Below are 23,339 nucleotides of genomic sequence, written 5' to 3'. Positions count from 1 at the left end.
TAGTGTAAGCTGCAAAACTTAAAATGTCCAGTTAATGTGACTACTACACTATGCAACCATATTTTTCTTCTATGATAAAGAAGGATTTTTGGAATGATTTTTAAGGTTTTCTATTTATTTATTATTAATTTTTTTTAAAACATAAATAACAAAAAGGAAAGAAAAGAAAAGAAAACTGACTTTTAAGCTCTAAAAAGTCATGCAGGCTGAATAGAGTTCTGTGGAAAAATCTTGAGACATCACCCCGTATTTCTTTATATTTTGCCTCTAATATTTTTTTAAGCAATTTTTCTGAAGGTCTTTCTTTGGATATTGGCTGCATTTTCACTCATGTTCTGCTGACTTTCCTGGATGATTTTGCCTCTTACATGTGGGTTCGGTCACAGTATTTTGGTGCACAATTATGTATGTAGCAGTCAAAACTTTTGATCATGTTTAAATGTAAGTCACCCTTCATATTAAAAATTCAACTAGAAACAGTGTTTATTATCCAGCTAACTGGACTAAAGTCCATTAGCTACTTACTACCAATGCTGATTGACAAAATCAGGATAACAACCTAATAATGAACCTGCTGAATTCAAGGAGAAGTTTCATGGTCATGCAGATAAAAACTGATGGCTAAACAGGTGTAGGAAGGGAAAGAGTCACTAGGGAATGAATGAACTTCCAATTCTTACTGAAGAAGCAAGCAAAAAACAGAGAGCTTTAGTTATGTATGGCTAATATATTTATTTATGTTCATAAACATTGTTGTGAAGAGAGAATAAAGGCAACAAAAGAGCAGGATATGAATATTTATCATCTTGAATGTTATGTTTTCCTCATTTGGCAACATTTTTTCCCCACTGAAATGTAACTTTAGGTGTGACTAGAACAAGCTTAAAAAAACAAAAACAAATTATATACCATCACTCAAGAAATTACTTCAGGGCCAGACTTGTTGTTGTAATGCTTTAAGATGCAGTTCATGCAGTTTACAAGTGTTTTGATCGTGAAATATTCTTAAAGAAAGTACCATACAGAAAAGCAAAGATGTGAATTTGTTGTCTTTTTTTGGGTGAGAAGCAAGGTTAAGAGGGGACAGAAAAACAAGTATATAACAGTTCAGTCAGAGAACTTTTATATTCGTGCATGCAAAGAGACAGGCACACACAAAGCGGAGTAGTCTTGGATTGCCATACATGAACATTAATTGAACATGAAGATTATAACACATTTTACTCTTTCCCTTCTGTGTGGCTGAACTAAAAAATTGACAATCCACTCCTCCATCTGAATAGCGAGGCAATGTATAATTTGTGGCCACAATTTGCAACAGGGTGACAATTTGCGGTGCAGCTGTGGCTCTGTGTGTTAATGCTAACTGTTTGCCATCGCCCCTCTTGAGTAACAACCACCTGCCACAATTGTCAAGGTTCCCAATAGGAAGAAACATGGCTGCATTGTCATAAGCAGTGGGCAGGGAGGTTGGCACTGCTAATGTTTGGACATCAGGCTGGCTCTGCGTGCTATCAGGAGCAGGAGAGAGTAGGAGGGAGGAGGGGCTAAGGAGACAGAGACTAGAAAAGGAAGGGAAGAAGGGGAGAAAAAGGAAGGAGGGAGGATGGTTTATAAATATCCAGCGTTGCATAACCGCCACTGCCTCTCTGTGCCTGCCTTCCCTTGCTCCCAGGCTTTGAAATGCCTCCAACACACACACACACACACACACACACACACACACACACACACACACACACACACACACACACACACACACACACACACACACACACACACACACACAGAAAGAGAGAAGTCTCAAAAGTAAGTGAAGGGGATTTGAAGCAGCAGTGAAAAACAGCGAGGGGAAAAAGTGAAAAACACCCAGTAGCCTCAGTATCTGCTGCGTCAGTCTACTAATGAATGAGCAAATATGAATCATCTCCAAATGCTGCAGATATATTCAGTTTATGTTTTCCTTCCTGTATTACAGTGTGATATCTGTATATATTTACTCACTATGTAATCACTGTGTTATGTATCTGCTCTGTATATTACAGTCTTCATCGATGAAGACCATGCATCTTATATAATTTCGCACTAAAATCCACCCAAGGAGCGCATGATGATGTATTACACCATTCAGGGCAATTTGAAAGAAAAGCTAAATTGCCAAAAACTGACAAATCAATTCAGCGAGAAGCATCATATGTCATTTTACCCTCTCATTTTCGTTTTTTACTTAGTCATTTTTCCATGCCTATCTGTGAAGAGTAACAACATACTCAGAAAGCGACATAAATTGAGGTTTTTCTCACTGCATGGTGCAACATTAGGATTCACAGACAAGGGTGTAATTATTGGTTGCTGACAAGTCATGGTTTTCAGACAGTGAGATGTGAATGAGCATCTGTGTGCCCTGTGATTATCACACTAAAGCAAATACAGTATGCGGGATGCCACAAATACGCAAAACATTTCATTTAAGGCACTCAAACATATATCTAGACATGCACATGTGTAATCATTGAGACTGAGCCCTAGAAAGCACATTCAAAACTGGCACAGAAAGCGTGAAGCTACATGCATGCACGCCTATATAGAACGTGGGTAAGTAGGGGAGGATTAACTACCTTAAAAATTACTCCCAGAATGCAAACTGTTCTAGCAGACTCTTTGTACACACACAGTTATCAACTATGTTGTAGAATAATGCTGATTGCAGTTCGACAATTTATTGGGGTTAAAGAGCACCTTTTCTGTGCTCTTTAACCCCTGATCTTTACTTAAAAATGCTCTGTAGCAGGGGTGATTAATTCATGATTACTGTACATATATATATACATATATATATATATATATATATATATATATATATATATATATATATATATATATATTTCAACAGAAAGCCCACAAGGTCTACACACACCTTCTTTTTCTAATCTATATATGCCTTCCATATACATGTTGGATGTTCTTTTCTATTATTCATCACCTAACCATGAAGTTATTCTTGCACCACACCACCTTCTAGGCTTCTAGGAAGACACATATAATGTATGTGTAGGCATCTACAAATCTACACTCCAGCACAACACTTCTTATACTTAGGAAAGTAAATCAAACTGAGCCTTTGCTTGCAGAAAAGGTGCCTAGGTAAGGGATTTCACATTTCAGTATTCAAGTATTTTCTCTTCTGCACAATGACAACCTGCAAAAAATTCATCCAACTAAGCCCACAAACGTCAGACAGTGATTAACTGCAGAATAGGACTTGACTTTTCAGGATTTTGGGGTGCTTAGTGCAAGTAACAGAGAGGATGAAACACTTAAAAAGAAGGTCAAATCCTTTGTTTTTGTCAGCAACATCACCCTCAGTTTCTAGTGTGATGCATGACCCATATAAGTATTCATTCCAGTGGGAGAAATGAGTTTTAGCAGAGCTCACACAACCTCACCAACGCACTGGTGCTGAGGGGCAGCTTACAGCTTCATGTGAAGCCACCGGCAAAATTAAAGCCATAACTCTCATTTCAGTGTGACACTCTTATGCTAATGTTGTATTTTTAATAGCATGCAGTGTTTTAAAAAGTGTCTCCTGTGTATATTTATATATGTCCTATTTCCTGTCCCACCCTGTGTCATTCCTACATGGATAAACCATCCTTACCCCCAACTTTATTCATTTTACTCCCATTCTATACTATCTTACATAAAACATGTAATGTTTTACTGTTTTCTGTCCCTGTTTTTCCCTTTTCTTTTACACCCACAGTCAGCGGTACTGCATGTGCAACCCGGATGTGGTGCAGCAATTTCACAATCCAGACACCATCTTCATCCTGGCCTTTGCCATCATTCTGCTCAACACCGACATGTACAGCCCGAATATTAAGCCCGACCGGAAGATGCTGTTGGAGGACTTCATAAGGAATTTACGAGGTAAGGGACATCAAGGTCACGTTGAGGTCGCATTACGGCACAGCTTGCATCTGAAGATGAGCATTAAGGGAGTTATAATGACATTAATTACCTGACATAATCAGCTCAAGCCGGTAGGTGAATGTTTTAGGTCGCTTGAGAAGAGGAATGGTGGTTTTTGAGTTGCATAGTTGACAGTGTGGCCTCGTTGTAAATCTAATACTCAGCTTTCTGTGTCCAACCTGATGTCTTTGCAAGGAGGAACAAGGAAGAATTTCCTTCAGACTCAGGATAATGGCCACAAAAAGAAAGTTGACTAAAAAGCACCGGTTTTCTTTTTAGCTTTATGTCGTTAGTACAGTTTATGAATATACTGTGTGTATTGCTTTTGTTTTAATCTTCTTTAATTTGCCATCTTATACTTTGACTATTTTATTATTCTTTTATATCATATTTTTTATTTCTGCTTTGAATTTGGCAGATTTAATCCTCCATACATGCAGCAGTTGCTTGAGAAATGTTTCCATCACCTTGTTGAATCAATGCCATGAAGAATTAAGGCAGTTCCAAAGATAAAAGGGTGTCTAATGCAGTGCAAGCAGGGTGTGCAGATCTAGAACAGTAATCTATAATCTATGCTGTGTTATGTGTTGCACTATGCGTTATATAATATAGCCTATAGAGCAAGGGCATTGAATGAGACAAGCAACATCCCATAAGTTGAGTTACATGCGGCCTAAAATTAAAACAGTCAGAAGGAGATTTTTTTTTTCACGCAAAGTTTGTATTTCTCTAGATGAGAAAGCTGCTAAATCCTCTGCCTCACCAGTAACTTCTGGTACAGATTCCTGTTGTGGAGCCAATCCCACATGACTCAGAAGAACTGAGTGTCCAACAGTTTCAATCAAACCTCCCTGCATAAATTCAGGGGATAAAGATTAGGTTACATTTCTCTTCCTGCCTGATTCGCTTTACACAGTCACTCAGAGCGGCACCGACAGAAAGCACCTGTAAATCTCGTCTCCAGTATGCAGACAGATGCTCATTCGGCAAGCGCTGAGAAAGAGACATGAGCGTCATAGTTTTGCTCTCACTCTGTGCAATCAATCAGAGATTGCCGAGGTCGATGCAGAACAACTTTAATAGATTCATCCAGACTGTTCCTCACAATTAAATTAAGTTGGAAAATCAATTTCAACATCTCATGCAAATTAAGATACGCCACTCTCTCTTGGCCGCTCTATTTGTCTTCTGCTCGTTTTTTTCTTTGTCTCCCTATCCATTCTTCTGTTTTGTTTTGATTTCAGTCACAGTATTACGCTGTCTGTTTATTCATCTGTCTTTACTTGTTTATATTATGTTCCTCCTCTTTTCTCTTCCACTGTGTCTGTCAAACATATTGATGGAAGAAAACATGCAGTTCACTCAGCTAATTGGCTAAGGTGAAAAGCAATTATGGACCAGAAACCAATAGCAATGAAGAACTATAGAACATTCATTATCTCAATTAAAACGGACTGTCAGTGTTAAAGCAATCCACAACAGGGCAACACAATATACACCCGCCTAATTAATCTAGTGACTCAACTCACTGAAAAACTGTAACATCTTAGTTATTGGATTCTTTTCTGTTTTCTCTTTTTTTTGGTGCATGGCCTCGTATTTTTAGAGCACATGCATTTCCCTTAAGTTCTTGTAGAGGGCTGGCATTAATCAGTACACCTCATGAAAAGCCAGATTTAAGCTTGAGGATGATGAGCACAAAACAAGATAAAGAGTTGCAAGGGAAACATGAGTAATGTCAGACTCGGACTAAAGGAATTTCAGGAGAGAAATTTAGTTCAGGACTGTGGTCAGTACTGATGTTCGTCCCAGGATATCTGATATAAGAATCACTCATTTAAGCCTCCTAAACTGTTCACTGACTCATCTGTGACATATCTGATATTTAATTCTGGGTGATTAAAATTATGATTACGTGAGCACTCTTCACAAAGAAAAGAGAGAAAGAAAGAAATTAGAGGCTTAGGGTAATAGTGGCCACAAAACAACAACAAGTGCCTCTAATGTGTACTGGTTTGTCTGGATCAGCTTATGGTGTTTACAGTTGCTAAGCAACTGTAAACACTCTAGCCCTTGAGGTTAGCTAGCACATTTCTATTGACAGAGATGATTAACACTGAAAATCTCACCTTCAGTTCTCGTTGAAGAATGTTCATACCCTGTTAACCACATTAACCAAAGTATTTTGTCATTCCGAATCATTTAGCGTTTGTTGTTGTCCTACGGTCTCTATTTACAAAGTGGTGCATTGCTTTCTCTTGCAGAAAAACACTAATAACTTCCTGTCCTGTACTCCTGGAGTCTGGGTCGGGTATGAGTCTACATACTTGCACCTCTCTAAGGCTGTGTTAACAGAATGCTGACATCTTCATGATGATGATAAACCGTAAAAAGTCTGACAAGTCGTTAGCCATTGAACATGTGGTTTTATACCACAGAAAACCTTCCATTTTAAGACATAGTGTGACCAAGATTTACAAAACAGAATTACATTTTTTGATCATCATGACACATAAACTCAGCATTTAAACACTTTAATGCTGGGTTTATGTGTCATGATGATCATATAGTGATCAAGTCAGATAGCTGTTTTCCCATAGACATTTATATGACCAAAAGTAATTTCACTGTCATAACTATCACCATCTGGTAGCCTTTGCATAGAAAGCAGGTCTAAGCTACGTCCACCTTGGCTTTATTTTTTAAAGTGCATTTAAAAAAAAAAAACTACTATTAAAAAAAGTACACATAATGTCATTTCAATCAATTTAATTGTTATTGAGCTACTCCGGATTGGCTCAAAGTGGTTGCTGCGAGCAAGGCTAAAAACACTATTTAAAATCCTAAAAAGTGGCAAAGAAAAAGAGAGAACACGAGACAATTAACAGCAAAAAAAATGCTGCTTATTAATGTGACAGTTTACGCACTTTTCCCTCTGGTCATCTCTTTCTCTCCCCCTGACTCCATTATGTGCAGTGATGTCTCAGCGGTGTCCCCGGGTGCCTCACTGACACCGCCGTCACTTGTGGCAGCTTCATTTTCTCCAAACACATCCTGCCCCATTGAAGGTTCAATGTACCACACAGTGCGGTGCAGCTGTATCGATATAATGGGGAGCATCTCGAGGGCAACCTTTCAGCCTAATGACATGCAGCTTTACCTGCTCCAAAATGTCACGGCCTTGAACTGCACTGTGTTCCAGACAGAAAATCTTCCAAGAGATGAGGCTGGGTCTTAACCTTTCGCTTGCCAATTAACCTCCTTTCACAGGGCTTTCTGTCATTACTTAATGGAGACGATGAAAGGAAAAAAGAAAGCGTCAGAAGGACACATGAGGGGACAGAGCGAGGAAGCGCTATTCATTTTTCCAATTTTTGCACAAATCAAATGAAGAAGCAGAACAAAGAAATGTAGCATGCACACAAAGTAGTTGCATTTTTTGCTATTTATATTTATGCCAGCGTTGACACACTTTTTGTTCATCTGCCACTGTTAAAAAAAAAGCAATGACTCCATATCCTGTAAAGCAACCGTGTTGTAAAGCGTGTGTGTATTTATGAGTAATCAGCCTCTTCCTGTCTTAGGTGTGGATGATGGAGCAGATATCCCCAGAGACATGGTGGTGGGAATCTATGAAAGAATACAACAGAGAGAGCTGCGCTCCAACGAAGACCATGTCACCTACGTTTCCAAGGTTGAGCAGTCCATCGTAGGCATGAAAACAGTAAGGACACACTAATATATCTGAGAACGCTTGCTATAGATTCTGTTTTTTTTTTTAGTTGGATTAATTCTCTCAAAGATGAGTGACTTTACACAAAAATGACACATAATGTAGTCACTGAACTGATTGCCAAATGTGAATATGACTGCGTACGCACACAGAAAGACACACTTGTTAACTCCATGCCAAGTCACTCGCTCATTAGTCAAGCTCTTATCACTATCACCTAGCCTTAGTGGCTTTAACAGAGCACATTTATTAGTCATTAAATGTCTCATCAGCAGCTCAATCATTACCTCAGGTCATTACGCGAGCTAGATACATCATTAACCACCGCTATCATTAGACTCATTTTTTAACAGTTTAAGGTTAAAAGACTTTAATGCAACCTCATTGCACATGAACTGAAATATGTATTTGAACATAACTCTGGAGGTTCTTTAGTTAAAACTCAACTTCAGAGACACTTGGTACAGTTTTGTCTGTTTCAAACTGAACACGTCTGAAGGCAGTAGACCTGGCAGACAGAAAGGCAGTCTTTAGCTTTATAACTGACTAATTACACTGATTCATATAGGAATGTACTGTCTGTGCTGGCTTGTAACACTGGAAGGTTTTTTTTTTTAAAAGCTGCAACAATAAAGAGACTTCTGTTTGAATCCGATCAAAGCTGAAGGCCTCCCTGTCTTATTTTTTAATGAAATGTAGACAAGACAGACAGATTTTTCCTCATGTATGCTTGGTTATTCAACACTTCAAACATTGCACCCAAATACTAGAGTTAACTTGAGATATTCCTTCAAAAGTAAATTCAGGTTCAGTTTATTCCAAGTGAAGTCTCGACATAGCATTGGGCATGCTAGCAGTTTGGTTTAGCGGTTTAGTCCCAACTGAAATATTGTAGCATGCCTCATGAAATTTATCAGACATATTTCTGGAGCTGCTGTCCAGTCAAAAAGGGTGGCAGCGAAACTAAGAACCTGCAGATGTAGTTCCCAAGCTCTGCTTTGTAATCACTTGTATTAGCAAAAGTTAGCATGCTACTGTGAGGAGTAAAGTTGTAAAGATTTGACCTGCTCAATGTTACCATGTTGCATTAGTACAGTCATGGCAAAAATAAAATACACCCTTTTTCAATTCTTTATGCATATAAGTATAAAATAAAATAAAAATGTCCTCACCAGGTCTGAAAATGATCTATAATAAAGAGAGTGCTAGTCAGTTGGTTTGAGGTGTTTGTGCTGATATTCTGTGTTTAGTTTTCACCAGACATGGTGATATGCATTATGGCCAAACATCTCCACTTTGGTGTTGTATGTTTAAAGGCAACCAGATATCATGCTGGTCCACCGTGTCATTATACACTTTTTATTGAATTGTTAAAAGGACACAAATGCAGAAGTTGCAGTAAGCTGTAGTAAAAGCAGAGGGAAATATTTAATTTCAAGCCAACATGAAAATAATCAGAAGAAAGCATTTAAACAGACATTATTAACAAATTTACATGTGTGTATATATATATTAGCCACTTAGTTAAATTGTTTCTGATCACTGAGGACCCTGGAAGGCACTGCATATGTTTTTTGCCTTTATTATCTCCCCCTGGTGGTAATGCAACTTCTGCATGCAGTTATGCAACTTCTGCATGTGTGTCCGTTTCACATTTTGAAGAGGCAAAGCATGAAATAGACACAATGTACTGTCTATAGATTTGTTTAAATGCATCTCTGCAAACTAAAGCCATGCTGCCATGTTCTCTTTAGAGAGTAAAGGTAGCCCTTCAATATAAGATATACTTGTTCTCTCTTTTTCGAATTGTTTTGCCCTAAACTTTAACATTTAACATGCTAACTGAAGCCTGTAGCTCTTGGCGTTTTGCAGTTTCTTTGAGCAGTTTCTCTCTTGCATGGTCTGATCTTTGGTAATGGATGAATATTTTTAGTATGTCCAACTCTGGGAACATTAAACGCTGTCTTGAATGTTTTTCACTTGTGAATAATCTTTCTCACTGTAGAGTTCAATTTGCATGAAAATGGCCTTATAATCCTTCCCAGATTGATGGACAGCAACACTTGTTTCTTTAAGAACTTTCTTAAATTTCTTCCTTGGCATGTTAAAACACACCTGAATGCTCCAGACCAGCAAACTGCCAATGCTCTGGTTTTATAGATGTGCTTACACATCTGTTTTGATTATGTCCTGATAAAAAAATGTCCAACTTTCTTGGTGCATCCATGTCACAAAAGGAAATGAGTGAGTCTTCATGTTTTAATTAATTTTAAATTCAACACCAATTATAGCAGTTGCTTCCAAATGACATTGACTTTGAAAGTATTCCCTCCACCTTTTTATCCCGGCTTACGCCTTTAAGTGTCTCTTAGTGATCGATGAGTAGCCATAGGATGACAGAGGGAGTGCTGTCAAAGCCACAACAATGATGGATTGTTGTGATAGGAAGTGACTGTTGCTGCCAATGGCGGCCGTCTGCTATAAAAAGAGCGAGTCTTAAATAAAGTTTCTTCTATTGAAATAATAACCCAGCCAACAGTCTCTGTGCTTTGAATTCTAAACGCCTTATCTACTATTACTCCAGAAGGAAGTGGCACACAAATATGATGAATTTTTCTGTATCGCTAGTAAATAATTGATGATTTGATGAAAGCCGTATTAGAGCCTTTGATGAATGAGATGAGGTAGCTTTATATCTAAACATGTGAATATTTTTTTATATTTGTTTTTATTTTATTTTTTTTATTTGAAGTCAATCATTTGCCTATAAATATATTGGCATCTCTTGTCAAGCTGTTTCTTAATAATACTTTTTTTTTTTTTTTTTGAATGAGCAGGAGGCATTTCAGGCTAATGATGTCTTTACATGTTTCTGACATTAGTATAATGAGAAAGCGGGCTGGCTGTGGAAGGCTGGGCTCGAGTCGGTATACCCTGCAGTGATGAGAGAGCAGGAGAAAAGGAGACAGAGGCTATGTGTGTACTCCATGCATTGGAAATTTGAAATGCACACAGGGAAAATTGCACAGGGGCTGTGTATATTTGTGTTTTACCCTGAAGAGGGATCAACTCCACATCTACTCTGCTGCTTTTTGGATTTTTGCAGAACACAGAAAGCTGGACCAGACAAGGCAGAGACAAGTGTGTGTGAAAGGGTGACAACATGATTAGATCAGTCCTCCGAAGGCAGTCTGTTTTCTTTCGGGTTTTTTTGGGGTTTTTTGTTTCTTTTTTTTTTTTGGGGGGGGGGGGGGGGGGGGGGTTGCAGTGTAATCTGCTTAAACTTGAAAAAGCACCTTAGTTGAAGAGGAGATGCCAAATGTTTTCAGACAAAAGGAGCATTTTCTGAATAAAAAAAAAACACACCTGTAAGCACAGGCCTGCCCTCTATGCTAATAGAGTTTTGTCTTATGTAGGATCCAGTAACTAAACAGCAAGAAGTACATTGCAGAAATAAAACTAACAGGATTTGGCAACAACTCGTATTTTTCTTTTTTCTTTTTGTACAAGCAGCCTGTGGCAAAACATCCCTCTTTGAGGACTACCACAGCTACTAGAATCGAGCAGAACAACCATCACTGTAGGAACACAAATGCTCGAAATATGACATTTGGAACACAGAAAGTGAATCTTCCTCTTGTCTTCTTCATCTTTTATTTTTAAGAAACCTGTTATAATCCCACTAGCAATAAAAAGCAGTTTTGTTTGGACTGGTGCAAAGACGCCAACAGCTCGCTCTCACAAACAATGCATTGCAAAGATATGCGCTAGATAAGATAATACAAAATATATTTGCTTTTGGTGTTTTGTTTTATTTTATTGTCATATTAAGCCGGGATTCGTCTTTGCCAAGAGGGAACGCTGAACATCAGACAGACCAAACCTAAGTAAAGAATCCTAAAATGTAAACCTGGATTTGTAGAAATGTTCTCCTCAAGAGGGCACAGATTTTGTTCTTAAGCTTTATAACCATTCTCTCTCTTAGCTGTTGCTATAAATTACCATTTTAAAGTACTCTTAAGACTAAGAAATAAGTGTCCATGTCACACTAAGTTGTCTCATTTTGTGCTTAATGGAGTTTTTTCTACTGCACCAGTCTTGTATCTCCTAGCTTTGGGAGGAAATGTTGATTTAGGTTTTTTACTTCTCTTTATCTGGATTTTTGAATTATTTTAAAGCATCCCATCAATGTCTGTAATATGATTTTTGAGGCTGGGTCTCCCTTTGTGTTCATATTCAGGTTCTCTCCGTCCCTCATAGAAGACTAGTGTGCTGTAGTCGACTTTTTGAGGTGACAGACGTCAACAAGGCCCAAAAACAAGCAGCACACCAGCGAGAAGTCTTCCTCTTCAATGATCTCCTTGTGGTAAGTAGACGAAAAGCCTTACACTTTATTAAATTGACAATCATTATGAGATATTCAGTATAAAAATACTGTTTTCATCCTGAGAGTTTCTTTTTCCTTCTTCTGCACACAATCACACTTTGAAGTTGCTTATTTAGTTATGACAGCTGCAGTCCAACAATTCTTACTTTGGGTCCAGCTTTTCGCAGTGCTTGTCTTTTTTATGTTATTTCATAACTCTGGCATCTCCAGGCATTTCTTTTAATTATAGTAAGCAAATAATAATAATCAAAGATCTGTCCTCTACAGAGCTGCTTTAAAGGATGGTAATATAGTTTCATTTCACTTGAGGACAGCACAGATTAGCTGCTCATTTGATCCAAAGTTATATAGATGTGGGAATTATCAAAGGTTTAAATGTTGGACATAATGTTCTCATTAAGAGGCGCATAGGAGTTATCTATCCAATGTATTTAACTGACCTCATAATTATGTCAAATGCCACAACATACAGGAAAGGCAAAAAGCAGCATAGCCATATTACTTCACTTTCTATGGAGGCATAAAAGTAATTGGGACCTGCAGGAGAGGTTGTTAAAACTCAAATTTGAAGTAAAAGACTAAAGAAGCTATTGTCCAACATCACAGTGCAATTCTGTTCATTTGGCACTAAAAGTTAGCGGAGCGATATATTTCGCAAGGATGTCTTCTCGTGACAGCTTTGAAAGCGGGACAGAAGTTGTCTTTGAAAATTTTTCACTACGGGATGAAAGTGAAGGGGACTTCTCTTTGAATTTGGCCCCTGTTACAGCAGCTTGAAAATGTCAAGAAGTGTTTAAAGTGCCAATGTGATGTATTGGTTTAATACGCCTTTCCTGGTAAATTATGCCTCACAGTAGTGCTGGAAAACAGATATGCCTCATCTTTCTCTATCTGGAAGGTCATTCAGTGGAAAAAAAAAAGGAGCTCCATAACAGCCACGATATATCCTGATATAAGCACTGGCGCGCAATCTGAAACACTTGGAAGGTTGTAGTGTACATTAGTATTGACTATCCGCTCTCAATGTTGTCACGGCGGGGTGCGCCAGTGTGTTTTTTGAAACAGGACCCAAAAGCAGATGTGGTCGAGGAGTTGCAGGTTTAAACAGAAAGCGATCCTTTATTTGGATGATAGCAGGAGTTAAACATGGAACCCTAAGCAAACTAAAAAACACTAAGAAACAAACACTATGAAGTTCTATGACTAAAACAATGGTGGGGATAACAGACGACCTGACAATGACATTCAGAAAACAGAGGACTTAAATACACACGAGGCGATCAGGGGAAGTGGAGACACACGAGGAAACAGCTGACTTGGATATACATAATGATGCACAGGAAAGAGTAAAACTAACCACATGAACACAGAACACAAGACCCTTTTCAAAATAAAACAGGAAACATGCAGACTTAGACACGACAACACAAGCTTAACAGGCCTAACACACATGACAGACTAGACAAGGAACCAAACACAGAAACCAACGAGACAGATGATAAACAATCACTAACCTAAACCTCCACTGACCCCTAAATAAGAACAATACCAAACTAACATGAAAGCTTCAAAAATTACAAAATAAAACACAAAATGCTGGGTCAGAGACCCAGCCTGTGACAGATGTTTTTAAATGCTCAAATAGTTTGTTCTTTCGCAACTGCCTTTGATGTTGTTATGCGATATGGAAATCTCTGGCAAGATTTTTGGAAGTGTTCAGAACATGGAACAAGGAATTAAATAGGCAGTTCTGTCATTCAAACATTTTACTACAAGGCTCATGATGTTGTTTATTTCTACAGATCTTGAAGCTTTGTCCAAAGAAGAAGAGCTCCGCGGCCTACACTTTCTGCAAAGCCATGGGACTACTTGGCATGCAGTTTCACCTTTTTGAAAATGAATGTAAGTCACAATGCTGGTATGAAAAAAAATCCCCTCTTGATATCTCCTTAAGTCATTGCTAAAATCTACCATTTCCAAGCTTGCACAGAGAAAAAAATATCTGTCGAAATTCGAAGCGAACAAGGACTGTATAATTTGTTGCTTTATCTTAAAGGGCTTATTTTAAGCACAATAGTCTTTTTATTTTTTTCTGACAGCATCGAACTATTATCGGTTTTATTCCAATCTTGCATTTCAATTTCTGGAAATGTCATTCTCCCAGTCCCATTCAATACATGCTGCATGACATTTTTGCAAGCAAGCCCAAGTTTGCAGCTCAGAGTGACCTTTAGAAGTCTTTTTATGATCACACTTGTAACTAAGACACCCAGGAAAGTAGTTTAGATATGCCTTTCACTCAACAGTTTAATGTACTCCGCAGACTACCCCCATGGAATCACCATCCTCTCACCATTCGGATCAGACAAGAAGCAGGTATTAAACTTCTGTGCTCAAAGTGCCGAGGAGCTGCTCAAGTTTGTGGAAGACCTAAAGGAATCAATCGCAGAAGTGACGGAGATGGAACAGATACGCATCGAGTGTGAGAATCTTTCTAAATTGTCCATATCAAATTATAGAATTGATATAATTTGACAACAATAATTGTTGTTTTTACTTGGAATGATGTTGAGCGTTTGAGTATAATCGTCAACTTTGTGTCTATTCCTTTTGTAGCAATACTCCCTACAACTGAAGAAGGGTCAAATGCTATTACATTTTGCACCAAATCAATAATGTCATATCTTGGGGTGTTAGAGATCTTCTTAGATGTGAGAATCAATATGTCTTTTTTTTTTCATTTTTCTTTTTTCTTTTTGGTATTATGCGCAAACTACTTGTCTGTGTCCCATCTGTGTGGTTTCAGACTGAGTTTTGAAAGAAAAAAAAACCTTCTGATGCACTGCAGCTCAAGCACACTGCAGGGGGGCAATGATACGGAGGTGAAAATAGGTCAGGGCTCCTCAAAGCAGCCAGGCATCTGACTTGCTCGGACTTGTGCGCGCCTGAAATTCTCTAGACAATGAGTCACTGCAACACATGGACAACCTAAGTGTGTCCGCAGCCTAGCTTCTGCCAGTGGGCTTCAAAGAGAGGATCCCTGCTGGGTTTTGATGCAGTTGCCTTACCCTCGATAGAGCGGGAGGCCCTGCAGCCAAGGGGGAGCAGGCAACAACATACGGAGATAGGCAGGTGTTGACAGAAGGAAATTATTTTTCTCTTGGAGCTGTGTAAAGGCTGGAATAACTTGTGCTAAAACATAAGAGAGTGGATGTTGGGACACATTTATTATATTTGCAAAGGCAAACTTTTTTCTCAGGTGGTGATAGATAAACATTTTGAAAACAAGGAAGAGCTGTCACCTGAACAGACAAACTTCCCATCGTTTTCCTCCAAGGGGCTTGATTTTGTCAGCAGATTAGTAAACAGGCCTGCGGCAAGCTCACTTCTGTTTCGAGTTTCCCTCTTTGAATTTCTTTCCCCTCTCGCTGCTGTTTTTAATAAAGGTAAATTAAATATTGTCGTAATTCTTTGCCACCACAGAATCTCTTAGTTTCGCCACAGTTTAAACCAAATTACTGTACACAGAATTTTAAGCCCGAGCTAATAGTTACACCGACTGAGCGTGCCAGTGCAACAGCATTAAGCATGCAGGCTTATTATTCTTCAGATTTTTGCTGCTTCTTCTTCTTCTCATTATTATTCTTACTGATTGGCATTAAAGCTCACTATTTATTAGCTGTCAGATTTTATCTTCTTATTATTATTATTGCTATTATTATTCCACCTAACATTTTGACATCCTTCAGCTTTGAGAACCTCCCACAGAAGTTATACCAAGATCCACAGCTCCAGTGAGAATAGTGGGCTCTGGCTTTTGATAACAATTTGTCATATAGATTTCCATATTTATAATTCAAAGTTTTTTTGGATTACAAGGCTTTGGATTTTTTTCCACAGGAGCAATTTAAGTTTCATAAAGAATTAGATTTAAAACAGAACAGTGTAGAGATATCGCCTAGAAAATACTTACTTTCACAAATGCCATTAAAGCCCAGCCTTTTCCCACCACCTTGCTTATAGCCAATAAATATAAAACAGGTTTTGGAATTTCACAATAAAATGTGAAACTTTTGTATTTTATACTTGGGAAGTCTCTGGCACTCGTGATGAATCAATTTTTCCGATATCACTTGTAACTTTTCTTCGAGACCCACTTCCATTGTTTCTCTCAGTTGTTTGGACAGTAGGCTCACACCTCCTGTTCTTTTTACAAGCTTTAGTCACCATAGCAACTGGTGACTGGTGTCACCCTTTCTCTCAATTTAAAACTCATCATGGCTGATCCAGTGGGGATCGGTGTGTCCTGTTTTTATTGATGCTTTGATGCAATTCATCACAACTGTTGTTCACTGTAAGATCAATTTTAGTCAAAGTATTATTGACTGACAGGTTTTACAGGAATTTTGCTAGACTTTCAAATGAAAAACTGCTTATCAGGGCTTGTAAATACCACTGGATTTTCAGGACTTTCAAAACGAAAGCTCAAAAGGGATAAAAAAAAAAAGGTAGCGGCTGCATTAGTGGTTCCTGTTATGACCACTATTATATAAACAAAATGAATTTACATGTTCTGTTCTTTCAAAATGAAATCCACTTCATAATAAAAATGACATTTGAACACTTTTCCAATAGTCCGATTCATACTCTGCATGTTTTTTTACCTTTCCAATAATTTTAGCCAAATTATACTTGACTGTCAAAATAAAACCTTAAAAAATATTAAAGCTGACTTTCAAGGCTTATAAAACATGACAGTTTTTATATATAATTCATTATCCTGAGGCTCCCTGAGTAGCTCAATTTATGCCTACTGCTGTGGCCTTTAAAAATAAAATGTCCCTGATATCTTTTCACTGTCTCTTTATCTAGCTAGAGGTACTTACATTAAGCTCCCAATACTTTTGCAACGTCCAGAAAAAAAATTCTTATTATCTGATGGTTCATCATAAATCATCATCCTGTTACATCCTGTTAACTGCTGACAACTCAAATGGCAGCAGGTACATTAGCACACTCAAAATTTCTTTTTCTTTTTTTCTTTTTTTTTTTTAGTTTTAGCTTTTTCTTACTTATACTCACCAACCACCTTCGGTACATCTTAGGTACACAGATATATATCAAGCCAAACAAGTGGCAACTCAATACGTGCAGATGTGGTGAAGATGACAGAGGTCAGAGGAGAGGCAACAGTAACTTGTTACAATCAAGGTATCCAAAAGAGCATTTCTGAATGCACAACACCCCCCTTAAAGCAAATTGGCAAAAGCAGCAAAACTATTAACAGCTGTTTGGCTAACAGCAAATTATTATTAAAGACAGTGAGAGATTGTTAACTATAGTATCTTCTCAATGCATGCTGCTAGGCACTGTTGAGATGTTGTTATGCCAGGCATGCATTCGCCTAAAACAGCTGGGCTTAAGTTTGGTTGGTCCAACTGCTGTACAGTCAATACTGAGACTGGTCTTTCCAGGGTTTAACTAAAGTTACACAGATCACTGACATTGATAACAGGGAATAGTCCTGCGTGTTAATCCAACTTTACATTATGGACATTTTCCCTCTTTAATACGGAAAAGTGCATATTAAAATCATAATGCTTTGGTAATGAGCCATAGTGTTTTAATAATGTTTAGTAATGAAAAAAAAAACATAATTATAGCCACTATAATAATTTTATTGAAAGTACAACTACATTTCAAACCAAGCAATCGTTTTATTGTTGGATTTTTCATCAGTCATGGTAGATGTTGTATTGCACATGTGACTTTACAAGAAACATCCAAGTAAATTACTGATTCAGTTCAAATAAAGACTGTTATTTATATTTTTAGTTTTCTATCGATGGAACTTGAGCTTACTTTTTTTCCCCCCTTTCCGTTTATCTCTTAGTCTCAGAATGCGGACATGTTGTACCGCACCCTCAAAGTCTCACCTGGCAGTTTTGTGGCTCAGCATCAAAATTAGAATGCAGTGTTGTGTTGGAAACAAAACAACATTTAGTCATGATGATTGGAAATGACATGCAATTACCATCAAGTGTGAAGTTTAATTAGCGAGATGAAGAGGTGTGTGTTGAGACTGGAGAAGAGAGTGGGTGGGAGAAATGTGCATGAGTGTGTATGTGTGTGTGCTCGCTTTTGAAGGAAAAACATTTCCTGGTTAATTTTGTTGCTCTTACCCATCATCATCCACCAATCTATCAACTTCCTTTCTCTCTCTGTCATGGTGATTATGAGGATGATCATTTTTGTTTTCTGCTCTCTGCAGGGGAGCTGGAAAAGCAGCAGGGAGCCAAGACACACTCGGTAAAGAACAACGGCACACAGCTAGAGCTTCGCGGTAAACAGGGCTCCCCATCAGGTGTGTGTGTGTGTGTGTGCATACTGTTGCTTATTGAATCCCACTGGAGAGACACCAACTGCGCTGTTAATTTGTTTACCTGCTGCTGTTTTTATGAACTTGATCATATCTTCAAAAACTAGGCACTACCTGTAGCATTTAACATCAAGAACACTGTGTAATTTAAGATGTGTACAATGCTTGTAAAGACTGTAAATGCGCAAAAATCACCTTTAGCTAAGCCTCGCCTAGTTTCAGGTGTAGTTACTAGTCCTCCAAAGTCACATGAAATGGGGTATAGTCTTTCAAACAATGTCTTTCTCAAAGTAAACTAAACTGGGCTTCTCACTTCTACTTCTCTCTTTCACAGCTTACTAGTTACATTCACCAGAGATCAAAAAATAGGTCGCTTTTGCGATGAAAATCTCATCATGCATGTGCAGCCAACAAATCTGCAACAACTGTGTGATGCTATTATGTCAATATGGACCAAAGTTTCCAGCCCCTGCTGAATCTGTGCCACTGAGTATTTAGGCAGCTCTGCAGGCAAAACAGAATCAAAATTGGAACTTAGCAAGGTGTATCTAATAAAGTGGCTAGTGAGTGTATCTGTCAAGGTTGTTGCCACTTGTCACGGTTTGGTGCTGTGGCGGACAGGATGAGGACCCAAATAGAAGGGTGAACTTAAAGAAGCAGCTGTATTGCACTGTGCAGACACTCGAAAGATAAACTCAGGACAAATTAAACTAAACCAGGAACTAAGAACTGAAACACTGGAAAACTAGGAACAATGAACTCAGAGCAATGGAAACCGGAAACACAAAGAAACCCGCACAGCAGATGGCGTGGTACAACACGGCAACAAGCGGAAGACTGAGGACTAAAATACACAGGCGGGATGACGAGAGGATGGGGAACAGGTGGAAATACAGCTGGGACTAATCAGACATAATAAGACAGAGGGAAAGCAAAACTCAAAACACTGAACACAGGACACAAGGCTATCAAAGTAAAACGGGAAACAAGAGATATCCACGAAGACACAGACTTGACACTGACTGAGGAGACACAGGGAACAAGGAACACAGAGCACAGAAACAGAAAACAAGAGACTAGAATGAAACTAATGAAATCAAAGCCTTTTAATAACACAAAAACACTGGGTAACTGACCCAGGTACGACTATGCTGTTACTAGATCCAGCAGTAGATCCTAAAAAGTAGCCTAAAACCATGTAAAAGTTTTGCATTCATTTTTAAGTAATTTTAAAAATAAACTTTTATTTGTCATGAACACATAAGGTTGTATAACCAAAATCTTCTTATCGTCTATTCATGCTTCTCCCAAAATGCTGATGCTAAAGACATATGATAATAAACACTGTTTTATTGGGCACTCTTCTGAATGAGGTTACAAGGTGGCTTCTGGACAGCAGTTCAGTATGTGAGGCTCTGTGAGTGTGTTTGAATCATAAGTACACAGAAGGGAGAGAGGGACAGCCTGTGTTCTATAGCCATCCCAATAACTGCAAGCCATAGGATATTTCACATCTTTGAGTTCAAATTCAATAACTGCAACACCAAAACACAGGAGACATTATCTCTGGAAGTTCCTTACACTCATTCTGAACTGGAGCACTTGTTTCCTTCCTTCCTTAGCATTCTTGTACTATGCTGCATCCAAGCTTGAAGATAGACACATTTGTTCCATTAGTAAAGCTTTAAAGTTGCATGAATGCAGTTGTGAGTGTGATGGTATTTCTAGGTGAATGATTTTCATTACTGGTATCTTGTGTTTATGTCATTTGTCCTCATAAGAGAGCTTGACATCAGTAGCATTTTCTTAATGTGTGAGGCTAACTAATTGCATGCATGGCATTATGATAAAGACACAGGAGAGCAGACTGTTTCATTTTAACACAGTGATGACTTGGAGGGTTAGCATTACTTGTAACAGGTTAAATTTATACTTTGTTAACATTTTTCCTATCTTGCAAGAGAGGATAAGTGATAGTTTTGGCTTTTTGTGGAGGGTAGCTTCCCCAACTCAAATAAAAAGAATAAATTCTGATGTGGCAGCATCACGGACTATAACTACAATTGATGTAAAGTTAATGGTGTTTATAGACTACCTCTACAGCAGCAAACATCCTTAAACTATGCTGTTTATGCCATTCCTTGAGATTTCAAGAGCCTGCCATGAAAAGTCACTGATGCTAAGCTCTGATTGTACATTTGCTTTTTAGAGAGGGGTTTACTGAATTTTCACTTGCTTCTAGAAGTTCTTCTGCATAATGATTGATTGCTTGCTTGCTTCAAGCAAGTCTAAAATTCCTTATCTTTATCTTGGAAAAAAAGAGTGATTTTGCCACCACCTTTGTCCCTTTTTCCCTTCTGTTTTCCCCCCTGCAGGACACCAGGAGATAGATGACAGAAGTGGACACAATGCAGTAGAGGTAAGTGCCTAATAATAGGCTTATGTCCCAAACAACAGGTAAGTGAGTGCAGTGAGAGTCTTTGCAGTGGCAGTATCGAGGTAGGACAAGATAAACTCAGGAGTATCTTTAGGATTAGAAGCGTCAAGCAAGTGTGGGTGAAGAGTGCGTGAGAGAACGAGTGCTGCTGGGTAATGTGCAGCGGGCATGTGAGGTAACCCAATCAAACAAAATATTAGATAAAAGGACTCCTTTGTCGTGTAAAAATTAAATATGATGGCTCGGGAGAATTAATACACTCACAGCGGTCAGAGCAGGTTGTCCTCACGCTGAAAACGCATCAGGCTTAAATATGATCTGGAAGCCAAAAAAAAGAAATAGGTTGTAATTAGTTTCGCAAGCTCAGGCAAAAATTGTGACTCCTTTGGGGCCTTTCAAGAAAACGAAGAAAAAAAAAGGCTGGGGAAAGCTGAGGACATGTGTGAAATGCATTTACTGTGTGTGTACCCGCATGCAGCATTGAGACCTTAATTAACACAGCAGCATGCAGGCGGATAATTTTAACGCTCATTTGACCTGGAATGGTCGCCTCCCCACCCTTTTGCCAGACCTCTGGGGGGAGGGGGACCTCTCGTGTGAACATTTTGTGCAAGAAACACAGGAAATGGAACTACACAGTATGTGTATCCTTGAAGCATCAGGTGACCTTTATTAGCCTCTGTTTTTTGTGGCTCTGGAGTTTAGGCTTGGATTGAAAAGCCAAATACACGGGGTCAATTTGACATTCAGTGGCTGTTTAATTCCACACAGCCACTGGTATATGTTACACTGTATGTCTTTTGCTCAGGTGATGGCTCAAGCAAATATAATTCATAAGTTCTATCAGATGCTTCATAGTCATAATAATGAACTATTATCGGCTTTAATTTGAAAACATGTGCAGTCACATCATTGGCGTTATAGATTCCAGAGTGCTTGTGATACAAAAGCCATTCGACAAACTAGCAAGAAAAAATTAGAGTGCAAATCAAATTATAAGACTAAGATTTTAGCTGTAGTAAATTTGGACATACTCCAATCCCAACAATGTATTTTTTTCATCATTTCTTTGCACAGGGTTGGCTTCAGGTCATTCTCGTTCCATTTCTTTTTTCATTTGTGTGCCTCAGGTCAGTTCTACCTCGGGTCAATCTTCATGGTTGTCTGAACTACCTTCACCAGCCATCTTGCTCTCTGCCATCCAGCCTACAGTAGCCTAAATGTCAGCGGCTGGTGGGGAGCCACTAGCTGTCCAAACACATTTATCTCAAAAACCAGGAGGGTCCACTCCAAAAAAGCCTCTTTATACTAGAGGCAGAAATCTAAGGATACCAAATCCTGCGGCAAGCTTTTAATCTTAGATTTGATAAGGTGATGAGATTCTAACGTTACTATCTGCCTCAGAGCAGTGACAACAAGCCGACTGTGTTGTTACAAAATGGCCGTTAGTTGTTTTTAAAATCCTGTTGTTGTCAGAGCCTTTAAGATTTCGAGAAAAAGTTTATTCAGTGCTGTGCACAGGTCTTGAGCCACCCTTTATTTCTTCATATTTTGCAAGGAACATGGCAAATAGGTGTGAAGATTTATTTAAACATGTGCAAAAATAAACGGAAACCTAACATATAAGTCAAAAAGTTTGTGTCTAACGTGCTTGAAAGTCAATATTTTAGATGAACACATTTATTCTTCAACACAGCCTGAACTCTCTTAGGTAAGCTTTGTTGTCATTTCTTTAAGTAGTCTTCGGGAATAGTTCTCCAGGCTTCTTGAAGGATATTCAGAACTCTTCTTTGGATTTTGACTGGCTTTTGTTCTATTTTCTGTCAAGATGATCCCCCACTGCTTCAGTAATGTTGAGGTCTGAGAGGACCTATGTCTGATAGTGTTCCATTGAGTGCTTTTATATGCAAGTCTTTGTATGATACATAGAGCGAGAAGCAGGGTATACCCTGAACAGATTACCAGTCTGACGCAGGGCTACTGATGCTGATCTGAGCCAAAAGTTTTGGATTTGTTACTCTATAAGACTTTTTTTCCACCTCTTATTGCTTTTGCGCCAAGCTGCTGGACTTGTTGAGTGTAGAAGAACCAGATGTAAAAATCCAAATCTCTAATTACACCTGCTGCAAAATAATGGCTTTAGAGCCCAAAGACAAACTTGTGCTTAGTACAGATACATGTGAAGGCATCCTTTTGGGCTTAAACTAATGAGCTTTTTGTGATTCTTGACTAATTTGGACCATCTGTTAAACAAATCTATTTTTTACTGAGAAAAAAAACTTTTGAAAGGCACAAGAAAGTCATTTAAATCCTTCACTCTTTATCTGAAGTGATTTAGAGCTCACTGATACTGTATGGTAAGTCATCAAGAAGAAGTGACTCTTGGCACATTCAAAAGGAGAAAATGTTAATTGAGTTCTTTCGTACAAGA

At 38.5% G+C, this 23,339-nt stretch overlaps 1 protein-coding gene across 3 annotated transcripts in view; it reads left to right on the top strand.

Annotated features, from left to right (window-relative positions):
- Nucleotides 1-23,339, top strand: part of iqsec3a (IQ motif and Sec7 domain ArfGEF 3a) — a 121,436-nt gene that overhangs the window by 93,000 nt on the left and 5,097 nt on the right. For all 3 annotated transcript variants that reach the window (XM_082510331.1, XM_082510333.1, XM_082510332.1), the window contains 7 exons: nt 3,764-3,930; nt 7,557-7,696; nt 11,946-12,071; nt 13,895-13,994; nt 14,416-14,574; nt 18,364-18,456; nt 20,847-20,890. In XM_082510331.1, coding sequence (XP_082366457.1) covers nt 3,764-3,930; nt 7,557-7,696; nt 11,946-12,071; nt 13,895-13,994; nt 14,416-14,574; nt 18,364-18,456; nt 20,847-20,890 — 829 coding nt within the window. The remainder of the gene's footprint in view (nt 1-3,763; nt 3,931-7,556; nt 7,697-11,945; nt 12,072-13,894; nt 13,995-14,415; nt 14,575-18,363; nt 18,457-20,846; nt 20,891-23,339) is intronic.

This window comes from Aulonocara stuartgranti (assembly GCF_965226115.1).
Source record: "Aulonocara stuartgranti genome assembly, chromosome: 17".
Lineage (NCBI taxonomy): Eukaryota > Metazoa > Chordata > Actinopteri > Cichliformes > Cichlidae > Aulonocara > Aulonocara stuartgranti.
The sequence above is the reverse complement of the archived record's forward strand: the minus strand, read 5'-3'. Positions and strand labels throughout refer to the sequence as shown.